A 12,086-nucleotide genomic window follows, 5' to 3' on the forward strand; every position below is an offset into this window, starting at 1 on the left:
CTCAGCATGATTCACATGACTGCTCAGCCTGTGTCAGGAGAAGACCAGACTTCACTGAGCTCCTTTCTGCTGTTGTACCATACACAGAAGTCAGCCTGCAGAAGTGGCTTACCCATCCTCACTCTTCATCTCTAGCTCTCTGTATTACCTTGATCCAACGCTGAGTTGTAGTTCTTCAACATCTTCAGTTACTAACTCTCCTTAAACAGAGCACTTGTCCAGACACGATGAGTCACATTGTGGTGACTTGATGGAAGGAAATTCCTCTCTTGCAAGACAGGAATTTCTGTGGTAGCTGTTCATGCTTTTGTGTGTAAAGTTCAAAGTCTTCCATTTGCAAAACAGTATCAACAGCCTGGAAATAAACTGTAATACAGTCTAATGACTGGGCTGTTCCTCCTTTGCTTTGCAGATGGTGAATTTTTTCAGAGCAAAAATATCTCTGACTGCATGTATTTCTTGCATTATATCTTACCTGTATGCAGAAAGAAGGCAGGACGGAAAAGTTAGGAGTAAAGGGTGCTTACGGTGAGTTTTGTTACACAGAGAAGCAAACAAGGAATAGCAGTGGCTGTGTATTCATGGTATACTCATAATATCCTCACAGAAACCTCATGCTGAATGTCGTGCAAAAATACTTGTCTATTGGGCCTGAAAACTGTATGTTGGCACCTTAGTGTAAAATAGGCTTTTCTGCAGATTACTGGGATTCAAGTGTGTGTTACTGAATTTGGCTGACAGCTTACATGACTGTAACCTCTTCAGTCTTAGCAACAACTTCTCAAGTATGCAATCAGTTGTCTTTGGGGGAAATTCTCCAATCTGATTTTACTTCTGAAAACAGGAGATAAAGCAATTTTCTTGTATCATTTTGTTAGCTCTGAAGTCAATAAGCAGTCTGTGAGTCATAGCACTTCATCACGCTCTCTCTCCTTTAAGGATGCAGAGCAGGCAAAATTTCTTGTTTCTTCAAACTGAAAAAAGGTAAACTAAGGCAGGAAGTTTGGGTCTACATTTGAACACTTGTATAAATATTGTCAGCAGGCTGGACAAAACAGCTGTGTTTATTAACCAGAGTGTGACCTAGTAAATTGTATTACCTGGAGTCTATGACTGGGGGGAGTGGAAAGGGGCATGGTGAGGAGCAGAATTTAAATATGGGAAACACACTGTTGTAGGGAACTGTGATTAAAAAATGTCATCTCAGCTAATACACAAACAATACATTTCTGTGTCTCTTCTGCTATAAAGAAAAGTTCATTTCAGTGGAAAGAGGGATACAGACAGCACATCCTTAAAGCCTTTGTGGTTACCCCACAATCAGGGTATACCTTTTTGCCAGCTTCAAGCTTGCTGGACAAGGTTGTTCACTGCAGCAGTCTGAATGTCGGCAGTGAATGGTAGGACACTGCCTCACTTTAATTCGGGGTGATTTTTACTTTATTTCTTTTTTTTTTCTTCCTTTTATTATTTTTGTGAGTGTGTGTGCGTGCATTTCAGACATGGTTTCACACTGTGAAACCATACTGTAACCCCACCTGCCTTTACAGTTACAAATACAGTCGCTGCACTGGGAACTGCTTTTGGACTGGCAGTAAATTGACACAAAAGGTCAAGGCAAAGATATGATGCAGCCTTTTGGCTGCTTGTCAGCATGCAGAGCTGTCAATCTCAGGACATGTTTGTCTTCCACATACTGCAAAAACACCTAGGGTTAGCCCATCTGCTCCTCAACAGGGATTGTTAATAAAAAACCATCCTGGAAACATCTTTCCTGTTTCTTCACAGTCACTCTAACATAAGAGAAAACTTAAAAGGTCAGACTTTTTTTTTATTTCCTGTTTTCTTTTTAATATTTCTGCAAATTAAAGCGAAGCCCATCATTATAAAGAGAAAATGCATCATGAATACAGCTCAGAATACCTTCCACATGAGATTTCTTATTTCAGTAAAGCTTGTATGAATGCTGAGAGACACTCCAGGAAGTCAGCAGGGCTGTGTCTGCATGACAGGACAGAAGCACTGTGCATTTTCACCCCCAAAGACAGGAGCAGATATGAAAAGTTATGTTAGAGATGCAATTAGTGAATGTAAACAGCAGACAGGAAAAGAAATCCACTAAGGTTTCCAGAGTGTGAAACTGGCCTTTGAAAATAATGCCCAAAATGTTCATGTCAGTGATCAGAAACTGTTGTGTAGTGCTGAGAGCAGTGAGACATTAGAACAGCCTCTTGAAGACAGTGACTAGTGCTTCAGAAGCCCAGCTGCTACACCATTGGCAGATGATCCACAATAAATAATCTGGGATGAAATCCACAAGGAATGCACAAGTCTCCAGAGGGGAGCAAGCTAAGAAATTGTGGACTTTTTGCTCAAATCAAAACACCATTATGGAACTGAGATTTCTCATTTCAACTTGGCTGTCATTGTTCTATGGAGATGTGGAGGGAGACACTTCGTCCATTGACACTGCTTGGGATATTTTCACTATGCTTGGGTTTGTAGACCCTTGCTTAGCACATTAAATTGGTAGGATGGCATTCCAGGAAATATCCTAAAAATACATAAAAGCAGGTTCTGTTCATGCCTCTGACTCAAACCCAGTGTAACTCTTTAATAGATAAAAAAAGTAGAAAACTAGAAAAGTAGAGAAGAAGAGCAGAACTATTACTAGGAAAAAAGGGAAAAAAAGGTGAGTGTGTGTGTAAGAGAACAAACAGTGCCAGGAAGAAGTATAGAACATGGAAAAGAGCTTGACATGTATAGCTGAAGGGTATCTTCTCCTGTGACACATGCACAAGTCCTTATGAGGACTATGAATCTTTGCTTGTCACTGTACTTTTTTTCCCTGGCCATCACTTTTGGCCATTTTGTCCATTAATTGTGTTGGTTAAAACTAAGTAATCATTTGGAAGTATTCAATCTGGAATGACAGACTTGGGGTGCTCCTGGAGCCTGTCACCATGCCCATTTCCTTAATATGAAGATATTTTTACATATCTAAAAGAGAATGAAAACAGGGAAGTGTATTAGGACTGATAACAACATATTTAAATTCTCATGTGATAGTTCTCAAAAGCAAAATAAAAAATTCCAACCTTGCAGAACATCTTCTAGCTTCTCATAATCATTTGGTCTGACAAACCAGCCCTCCTGACAAGAGTTGTTACATCGCTGTAATTGGATGGCAGGCTTTTCACAGATATAGTTAAGCTCTTCTTTACATGATTTGAAATATATGGTAGTATAATAAACCGATCCACAGCCCTGGGAGTAGGACTTAGGCTTTACCCTAGGAAAGAAAAATCTTTATTTTTACATCGCACCTTGTTCAGATGGTGCATCCTTTCCCCTTCCAAAAAGCTGTATTTGCAAGAACTCCTTATGTGGCTTTCATGAAGAATATATATCCCCAGCAATATAATGAAGTGTTTAGTGTTATCATGTACCAACTCCTAGGAGGCTGACCCTATCCTGAACATGTCAACAAGCACCCCCAGCGGAAACTAGGTGGGGATCCTAAACCATTTCTTGTACCTGGCAGTAAGAAACACTAACTCCTGGGTACTGACTGGAGGGTGTCAGTGGCTGTTTCAACAGAAATGCTAAGAAGAGACTGCCCAATGATGAAAAGGGAAATCGGTAAAGCATATTGGAAAGCAGGAAGAAAAATACATTGTATTTCTGAAATAATACATTAAAAACCCAAGTGAAATGAAATGGTTCTAGAGAATAAATAGTGTCTTTTATGAAAAAAAAAAAAATATTAAATCAAAAGCATGAAATGAAACACCTCTCCACTGGAGATTTACCTTGTCTCCTCACTGAAACAATATGTCAAACACAAGGGAAACATATGACATTTATGGTCAATCTGAAAGTAACTTGTGGAAATAAACTTTCTAGGTATTTTTTTTTTTTTGCCCAGTAATAGTGCTTAGATCACTCTCCAAGCAGTTCTGGGTGAGGCCAAGAAAAATCTGAAATGGAAAAGTGAGTCCCACAATACAGAGAGAGATGCATAAATGTTCGATGTTCGACGTGCCCTTTGAGTCACAGAAACTGGGAGTTGTATGTGAGTGAGGACCAACTTTATGTACTTTGAGAAAGCTGTCAGCTTACCAAGACTTTTGTTGTTCTGTAAGAGTGGTGTTGTCTGCCCAATACCAGACGCTCTGCTCCAATCTAAGTCCAAGCCAGAATTCTGCTTCAGCAATTTTTTTTACCAATTCCTATGCATAGTAAGGACAATTCAAAATGGATATTTAGGAATATATTAAAAACAAATATTTAGGTTCAGAAGTCGAAATCATTGATGAAAATTGCTTAAAGAACATAAACACCACAAATTGTTCCACCTGTCAGGACAAGTTCTGAATTTAAATGTTCTTACATTACAAGTTCTGCCTAGTATCAAAGGGAAAATGACAGTAGAACTGTTTTTAATAGGAGAGAACATGCATTGCTAGCTCTGAAGAGCAATGTCACCCTCATCAACCTGATATGAACCCTTTGGGTGAAACACTAGATCATTCTTCCCCCTTTAGTGATTGGGTTGTCTTCCTTCCTCCTTCTTGACTCTGTCCTTAGCATTTGTCAGCACCAAAAAGGACGCCTCTTCAGGGAGCTGTTCTCTTGGATTTTTGAACCGTCACACTTGGTTCTAGCATCATTAACTTATTCCCAAAAGTTGGAAAATGACAAGTAGAGAAGGTCTTAGAGTTAAGCAATATTCTATTCTTAAAAAAATGCTCTGAGCAGAACACGTAAGAATGCAAATTTGAATAATGCTGGTTTTCTCACTGCTGCTGGAGGAAAATTTCTAAAGGTTTGAATTCAATTTTTCTGTTGTTCTCTTCCTTCCTTCACATATCACTGTCATCCCCAGTGCACTTCTCCATTTTCTGTTTTGTTTCGTACCTCTCAATGCCATGATTAAGACAGCTAGAACAGACTGCACCTCACAATCTCTGCTGTCACCAGTTTGGGAGGGTGAGAATTAAGCTGTTTGCCTTTACTACTGGGACAAACCTTATAGCCTGTAGCTCAGTAAGAGGGAAACTGGCATTTGTCAAGTGCTGGAGAGCAGGCAGGCCCAGTCCTGACTGATAGCTCCTGGGACAACTTTTCTGCCTTCAGTCTTACAATGCATCTGCTGGCATCCAGAAGCAAAAGCATTATTTCACTCTGCACCTGGAATTTTCTCTCCCCAGCTCAGCTTGTTTTCATTTACTAGAAGATTAGGCCAGGTTTCAGCAGCTCATTGCTAATCCTGACTGAAAAGATAAGATCAATTTTTTGGAAAGAAGTTCAGCAAAATGGGGAAGACTATGATTTGCATGTGGGGAAGAACCAGGTTAAAAGAGGTTTCACAGAAATATCTTTACCAAATCCTTATGTGGTTCTGCAATACTGGTAGAATTAGTGAAATCATTACCTACAGCAAAGAAGCCATGAGCCTGCTTTCACCGGTCAACCCAGTAAGAAGCCAGCCACGGCAAGCCAAGGCAAAATGGGCTGTCTCTGATGGTCAGCCACTTGAAAGGCCATGCTTTGTGTGGTGTAGACCAGTTGTATGCCTTAGCATTGCCCAAGACAACCCAATCACTGTAGAAAAACTCCTGCTCGTGGTGCCATTGAAGAAAATTTCGTGTGAGGCAAGTAGCTGATAAGGTATAAGAACTTCCTCCACATGAAACAGAGTGAGAAACCAGTCCATACCAACTTCTCTTTCTGTTTTATCAGAAGAAGAGTAGAGTTTTGTGAGGAACAAAATTGGAGACTCTGTTCCCACGACTTCTTTCCCACGGAGTGGTAGTAACACATATCACCACCTTTCCAGTTCCAGTTTGTGGGGCAGAGTACACAGTTCTGGCCTGGAAAAGAAAAACCATCACCCTATTTCTGTTCCCAGGTTGTCCCTTATAGAACATTGCTGTTGACCTGTGACAACAAGAGCTGTAGGGACTGATGATATTTGAGATGTTTCTCATTCAGTCAAAATCCTATTGTGATCCCAGAAGGTTAAGGTTCAGGTAATAACAGAGAGGAAAACTGAACCATCCCCTTATCTCTCACATTCCTATAGCACTGAGAAGAGGTTCAGGTGTTGCAAATGGGATTTTTTTTGCCTAATTTTAGGAGTTGACAAAGGTGACATGAATCAACTCATTTGGATTCCCATTTTAGTCAATGGACAGAAGCAGGCTTGTCTCATACATGTCTCATGCATGATTTTCCTTTCATTTTAGATGTCTTTCATGAGAGAAGACAGACTGCATCCTTGCATTACCAATTTCTCTTCATTGACTAAAATGGACACCCAGACAATTAGCTTCTTTGTGAAATGATATCTGGGCAAATGAAATCCACCTTCCTGACAGCCACAGTGGGATCCCTTTGCCTGATGCCTACTAGTGCTGTCTGAAGAGAACTATTTCTCTGGCAGGCTCATTGTCAGATGCCACTTAAATAACCAAGCTGTTGCAAACTGATTTCAGAAACAGCACTGAACTGTACACGGTCAGGAGACAGGAAGTGAACTCACAGGTTGATTTAGCTATGCTTCACCACACTTCACTTCTGACTAGAAGATTCCTGTCTTTCCTGGAGTCAGTACTAGCACACTGTCCTTTGTATGGACTGCTGTTCACACAGAGTGCAACAAAGTTGTTTAATTCTCAGTCACTACTGTAAAATTGTCTATTAGATGCAGATGAACAATGTTGTAGAGATCTGGTGCTGACAGGAACTGGCATATCTAGAAGACATCCCACAGAACTCTTTTCTTACGGAAACTAAATCCTGAAACCCTGATACTACTGCCAGGTCCCATGCCAGTTCACATGTGACCAGGTTGTGAGCCTCCCTTCAAGTGCTGCATGAGGAGAGATACTCTTATTGCCTACGTTCTAGGTTATATAAGAAGACACAGGCTTACCTGAGGAGGCAGACCTGAGTGGACACAGAAGACATATCTGATTTCCTTCTCTGCCATTTTGAAAGATAAGCCCTCATAAAACCTTTTTGATTTACCATTATTTTTAAGGTTTGTTTCCCCTTCCAGGCATAGCTGATTTCCTATTGCTTGCAGCATGTTGGAGAAATTTGCATGCAGCTCATTCTTTGTCATGTTGAGGTCTCTAAGTTGTGTTCTGTAGTCCTTAGGAATCTGCAAAACTAATATTCACAATAATACATTTTCCAGAGCTGTCCTTCAGAAAGGGGGGGAAACAGATAAGGGATGTCTTAGCAGATCAATAGGGATAAATAAGCCACTTGGGATGCTGATTCTCCCTGAACAGTTGCATGTAAGGGCTGAGATGGAGACCTTTTGCATAGTGAGTTTCGTATTATTGGCCTAACAAGTGAACAAGAAACAAGTGAACAAGAAAATTAAAGTGTCACTTTTCATCATATATTTCCATTGTGTATCTTTCTCTTATATCAGTTTCCAGGCTGTGTTTTTTTCCTAAAATGTGATCTTCAGCTCTGGATCACATTGAACTGTTGCAGTTGGGAGGTAATATACACAACCTGTTTACTGTGACACAAAGTTTTTTCCTTCCCTTCAGCATTATCAAAGAAGAATTCACTCCATCACTAGTCAGTACAGCAGGATTCCGGATACAGTTTTTAGGAGACCAAACAATGGCAACCAGAGCAAGCATTGGGTCTTCTACTCCACCCCTTTCCAGTTCCTCTCCTCGTTGCTCATTTTTAGCCTCATCACTTCAAGAAGAGGACAAGGGTACCACAGTAAGGGAAAATACCTGATTTGCATGGTTGCCTGTTCTCAGCTGAACCAGAAATTGCACCTCAAGAAGATGTCAGTCTAATGTTATTTAGTAGCTTGAGGTCTCCAGCAAACAGAAATGCGTTAGTACTTACATAAAACTGCCAGGGTCACCAGCGCCGTCAGCAATGTCAGGCACAAAATGAGCAAAATCGGGACTGCTGGCCAGCAAGAGCGGAATGAAGTGGGAGATCCTGGTAGGAATTCATGAAATGGAGTAATGAAATGGAGGTGTGGTAAGAAGGGAATGGTGAATGCCTCATTAAATTGCAACCATTTTTGTGGCGTATTGGTCAATAAATAATTGCTTTTACTTTACAGTTACATATTCCTGCTGCAGAATGTCTTCACACAGCAAAAGATGCACAAACAAAGTAAAAGTGAGACATCACAACAGCTCAGTGAAGAATGTGGAACAGCCTTGATCCTCTCAGAGGCCACAGATGGTAGAAAGAAAGATATTGAGAAAGCAAGATATTGCAAAATCAAAGCTGAAAAATAGCACACATTGTATGGTTGTGGTAATTTGTGGTGCATGAAATGTATCTGGTAACTTGGTTAATCTGAGTGTTACAGTTAACTCATAGTAATTTGAAAATTGTTACTTCATAGTAGTTTGAAATTTCTAGCTAGGAATTAATAGAAATTTTTTTTCTGTAATAAGGATTACAGCCTAGATACAAAAATTAGGACTCAGTGAGGAGAAAAAGGAACAATTCTTTTGCTGAGCAAAGAAAATTTTAAGCATGTGGGTCATCCATGTTTATAGAAACTGGAAGATTTCATGGGTGAAGATGCACCAAAGAAGGGAGAAAAAGCATTCAGTCAAGGAAGCACTAATTCTAAGGCAAATACTAAAGTTGTCACTGTATGAACTTTGTGGAGAGCTGCAACCAGCTTGACTTAATCCAATAAAGAGTAGAAAGGGAATCTGGAGAGGAAATAATTAATCTAGAAAAGGAAAGGGCTATTTAAAATTGGGGAGTGAACTTCTTAAAGAGCAGGAACTTAAATTTAGTGTGCCAAGCTAAAGGAATAGGAACAGAAACTATGCAGTGTGTCCTTCTTACAAATAGCCTGTGGTCAGCTTCTGCGGTGAAGCAGTCCTGGGCAGAATGTTGTAAAAGACCTCACTCTGTAGAAACTCAAGTTGATGAATATTCAGGTGAAAGATTGAGCAACGGATGTTGTCTTGAACTGGTACACAGATCACCACAAACCCTAGGTCTTTTCCAGCTTCCACAGCCAGCCTGTTACCAGTATGTACCACTCACTGCCAGGGATTAGATAACACTGCACAACCTGTGGAGCTTCATGGGTTTTCTGCTCACCTAGTCCTCAAGTTTCTCAAGGTTTCTCTGTTTGAAGCTCTACCACTTGATAGCATCAGCTACTAAAGAAACCCTAAACCCCTCATTTAGTACTGTTAGAAATTTGCTGAAGACACACTCTGGGTCATTTTTCAGGTTGTTGATGAAGATTTTAAACAATATAGAATCAGGATCTACCCCTGAAGGACCCCTGAGGGACTCTGCTACCAAGCAGATACTGAGCCGTTACTCCCCTTTCAGCCTTGTAGTCTATCCAGTTTTTAATCCACCTAACAGTCCACCATTCAGCCAATAACCCCCTCAAGTTTTAATATGACAATACCATAAGAGCTACTAAATATATATTATATCTGCCACTCTCCATGCATCTGTATTTCACCCCAGAATGCACCACCAGTCTGAGGAAGTGCTCTAACTGCTTATTATTGCATAAAAGAGAAATACCCAGAAGAGAAAGAACACCTCCCTTCCGCATTATTTTCCAGAGTCTGATCTTACAGACATATGACAGAAACACTCGAAGATAAAGCCTGCATAGAGGAATCACATAGATCCTACCAAGAATGTTTTGACTTGTGTTTTTAAGGTCAAAGTGCTTCTATACATGCTTTGAAGCTGAATATAATGAGTCTGGAGAACTTCAGTAATAGAAATTTGACCCTCTAAGGCATGCTGCTATATAGACTCATATGTATTGGAGCAAAAGGGCAAAGAAAAAAATTGTTCCTACCCCTACAATGTCACAGCCCTAAGCTGAAGACTGAAAGCATTGTAGTGTATGCTTCCTGGAGCTTTTAGATGAGAAGAGACAAAGATTCTGTATTTGAAAGTAAGATTTCATAAACAGCTACAAAATATTTTCTGGGCAGCATTATGAATCAAAATAATGCACACCCTCTCAGAATGGTGCTGTCATCACAGGATATGTTCTCTGCTTGGGACAGAGAAGCAGGATATCTGGAGTCATATGAGGATACTGGTGTCATTGGACAGTAAAGGAAAAGAAGCCCAGAGCTTACCACAAAGACAGGTTAAATTTTAACTTTTTTTGGTTTTTTAGCCCCTAAACTATACTTTGGCAATGCTCAAACCCAGAACCTGATAAATTTCAAAAAATGTAACAAATGTTCAAAAAACATAGTAACTTTGGAAACCACTGTTCTTTGACACAGAATTTCCTAGAGAATTTCTTCTGAATCACAAGCAAGTTGTCTCCTTGTTTGTGAACCTCTGCTCCAGAGGTTTACACCATCCCTGTACACTTTCTTTGTTCTTTTGTTTCCAGGAGTTGCACCACTCAAATTTAGAACTCATCTTTACAATTTAACACAAATTAAGCAAAATTAATTTTAAGATAGTATTTAAAAAATATTTTGAAAGCGTTCACCCCTTTAACAGACATGGCCATTTCAAAGACCAGCATCTTAATTCAGCCCAGAACTTCAGAAGTGAAAGAGTGAGTCAGTTAAAGCTTATTCAGTTCTAAGCTTGAATGCAAATGGATAGAGAAACTAAATCAAACTAATTCACTTTAAAAAATAGTTCAGGTTAAGTCTTTTGAGATGTAGACAATTAGGACTGTTCATGGAGCTTAGTATAATGCTCAGTAATAAGCTTTGCCATGAAATAATAAGATCATTATTTCAGGTATACCTTCCAAACTCAGAAAATTCAGGCAGAAATGGCAACAACAAAATACATGGTAAATTTATAACCAGTATAACTTTTTGACAATAGCAAAGCTAACAAAAGCCCCCTTGGCTTATAACTAGAAGTATTTACCATCCCATTCACTTTAGCAAGAATAAGTAATGAAAGATCGATAGATACTACACCTTTTTCCTTAGTATCTTTGGGCTCTGCGATATTATCCAATTCATGGCTGTTTTCAAATCTGAGATTAGCATATGTTACTTCTGTCATAGCTGGTAAAAAGAAAAGCTTCAGAACAAAAAGGTAGAAAAAGATCTAGCATTGGCAGCTAGTAAGAAAATCTAGCCCTTTGCACAGGTTCCTCATACTGGCAGGCACAAATGAAGCAGCTGAGACATCAAGATACATCTGAACTTCCTTGATCACGGTACTGCCAAGAAAATGTTCCTCGTTCACTCATTGCTATATTCTCTTTCTTCCTCATTATCTCACTTCTGCCCTTTCTGACTGGCATGTATTTCTTTCCGCCATTGTTGAAGAATACACAGCCACTTTTGTAGAACTTCTACTTTGAATAGCCAACACCTAATTCCTGATTACAACAGGTTCAGGCTTGAAACACAGAACTGAATAAAATGTTTTCCAGCTTTGAAGATGTCTCAGTTTGGGCAGCTGTATTCAGGAGCAGTTTTGTGATCACACTTCAGTTTCTGTTTCCTATTGGAATGTGCTGAAAGCAAACCAAAAGGTGGACTTGCATCTTAAAGCTGGCAAACTATGTTCTCATCCAAAAGATGTAAGCACTTGAGCTTGAGGTTAGCACCTCAGCTAGGATATATCAGGATATTGGCTCTTGCCTTCCATGCCACCTTCCCAAAGTGATTAGCCTGGGACTTCTGTGTCACCAAACTAGAAGGACCTCTCGACAAAGGCTAGATCTCAGAAGATATTTACTTTCACTCAGTTTTCTGGTTTTGATATTTTATTTCTATTTCTGGGATAATTTTCTTTATCCTTCATTTCTTCTCCAGATCTATGGCATAAGGAAAAGCATACACTCAGATTTTGAGACTGCACAGTAAAGTGACTCTGCAAGAAAATACATTTCATATATCTCCCTTGAACAGATGGACACAGCTACTGCTCTCTAAGGTGAACAAACAATTCTTTAGGTTCATCCAAGTACTAACCGAGCCCGACCCTGCTTGGCACTTTCCCCCTTGGAAAGTTTTGCAAATCATTTCAGTACTTTCATTCTAACATTGTTGATTCTTGTTCATCTTTTAGTTTGGCCACTGTTTGGATGA

The 12,086-nt window shown here is 39.7% G+C and overlaps 1 protein-coding gene across 1 annotated transcript; it reads right to left on the reverse strand.

Moving 5' to 3' along the window:
- Positions 1-224: 224 nt before the first annotated feature.
- LOC308222819 (C-type lectin domain family 12 member A-like) lies at positions 225-11,049 on the reverse strand (the record flags this gene model as incomplete). Its single annotated transcript, XM_080621245.1, has 7 exons — positions 225-3,000; positions 3,099-3,292; positions 4,123-4,232; positions 5,722-5,876; positions 7,036-7,179; positions 7,891-7,989; positions 10,962-11,049. 7 exons carry the CDS (start codon positions 11,047-11,049, stop codon positions 2,993-2,995), a joined length of 798 nt encoding a protein of 265 aa, XP_080477371.1. The 3' UTR covers positions 225-2,992.
- Between the last annotated feature and the right edge of the window lie 1,037 nt (positions 11,050-12,086).

The sequence above is a fragment of the Psittacula echo genome (genome assembly GCF_963264785.1).
Source record: "Psittacula echo genome assembly, chromosome: 1".
NCBI lineage: Eukaryota > Metazoa > Chordata > Aves > Psittaciformes > Psittacidae > Psittacula > Psittacula echo.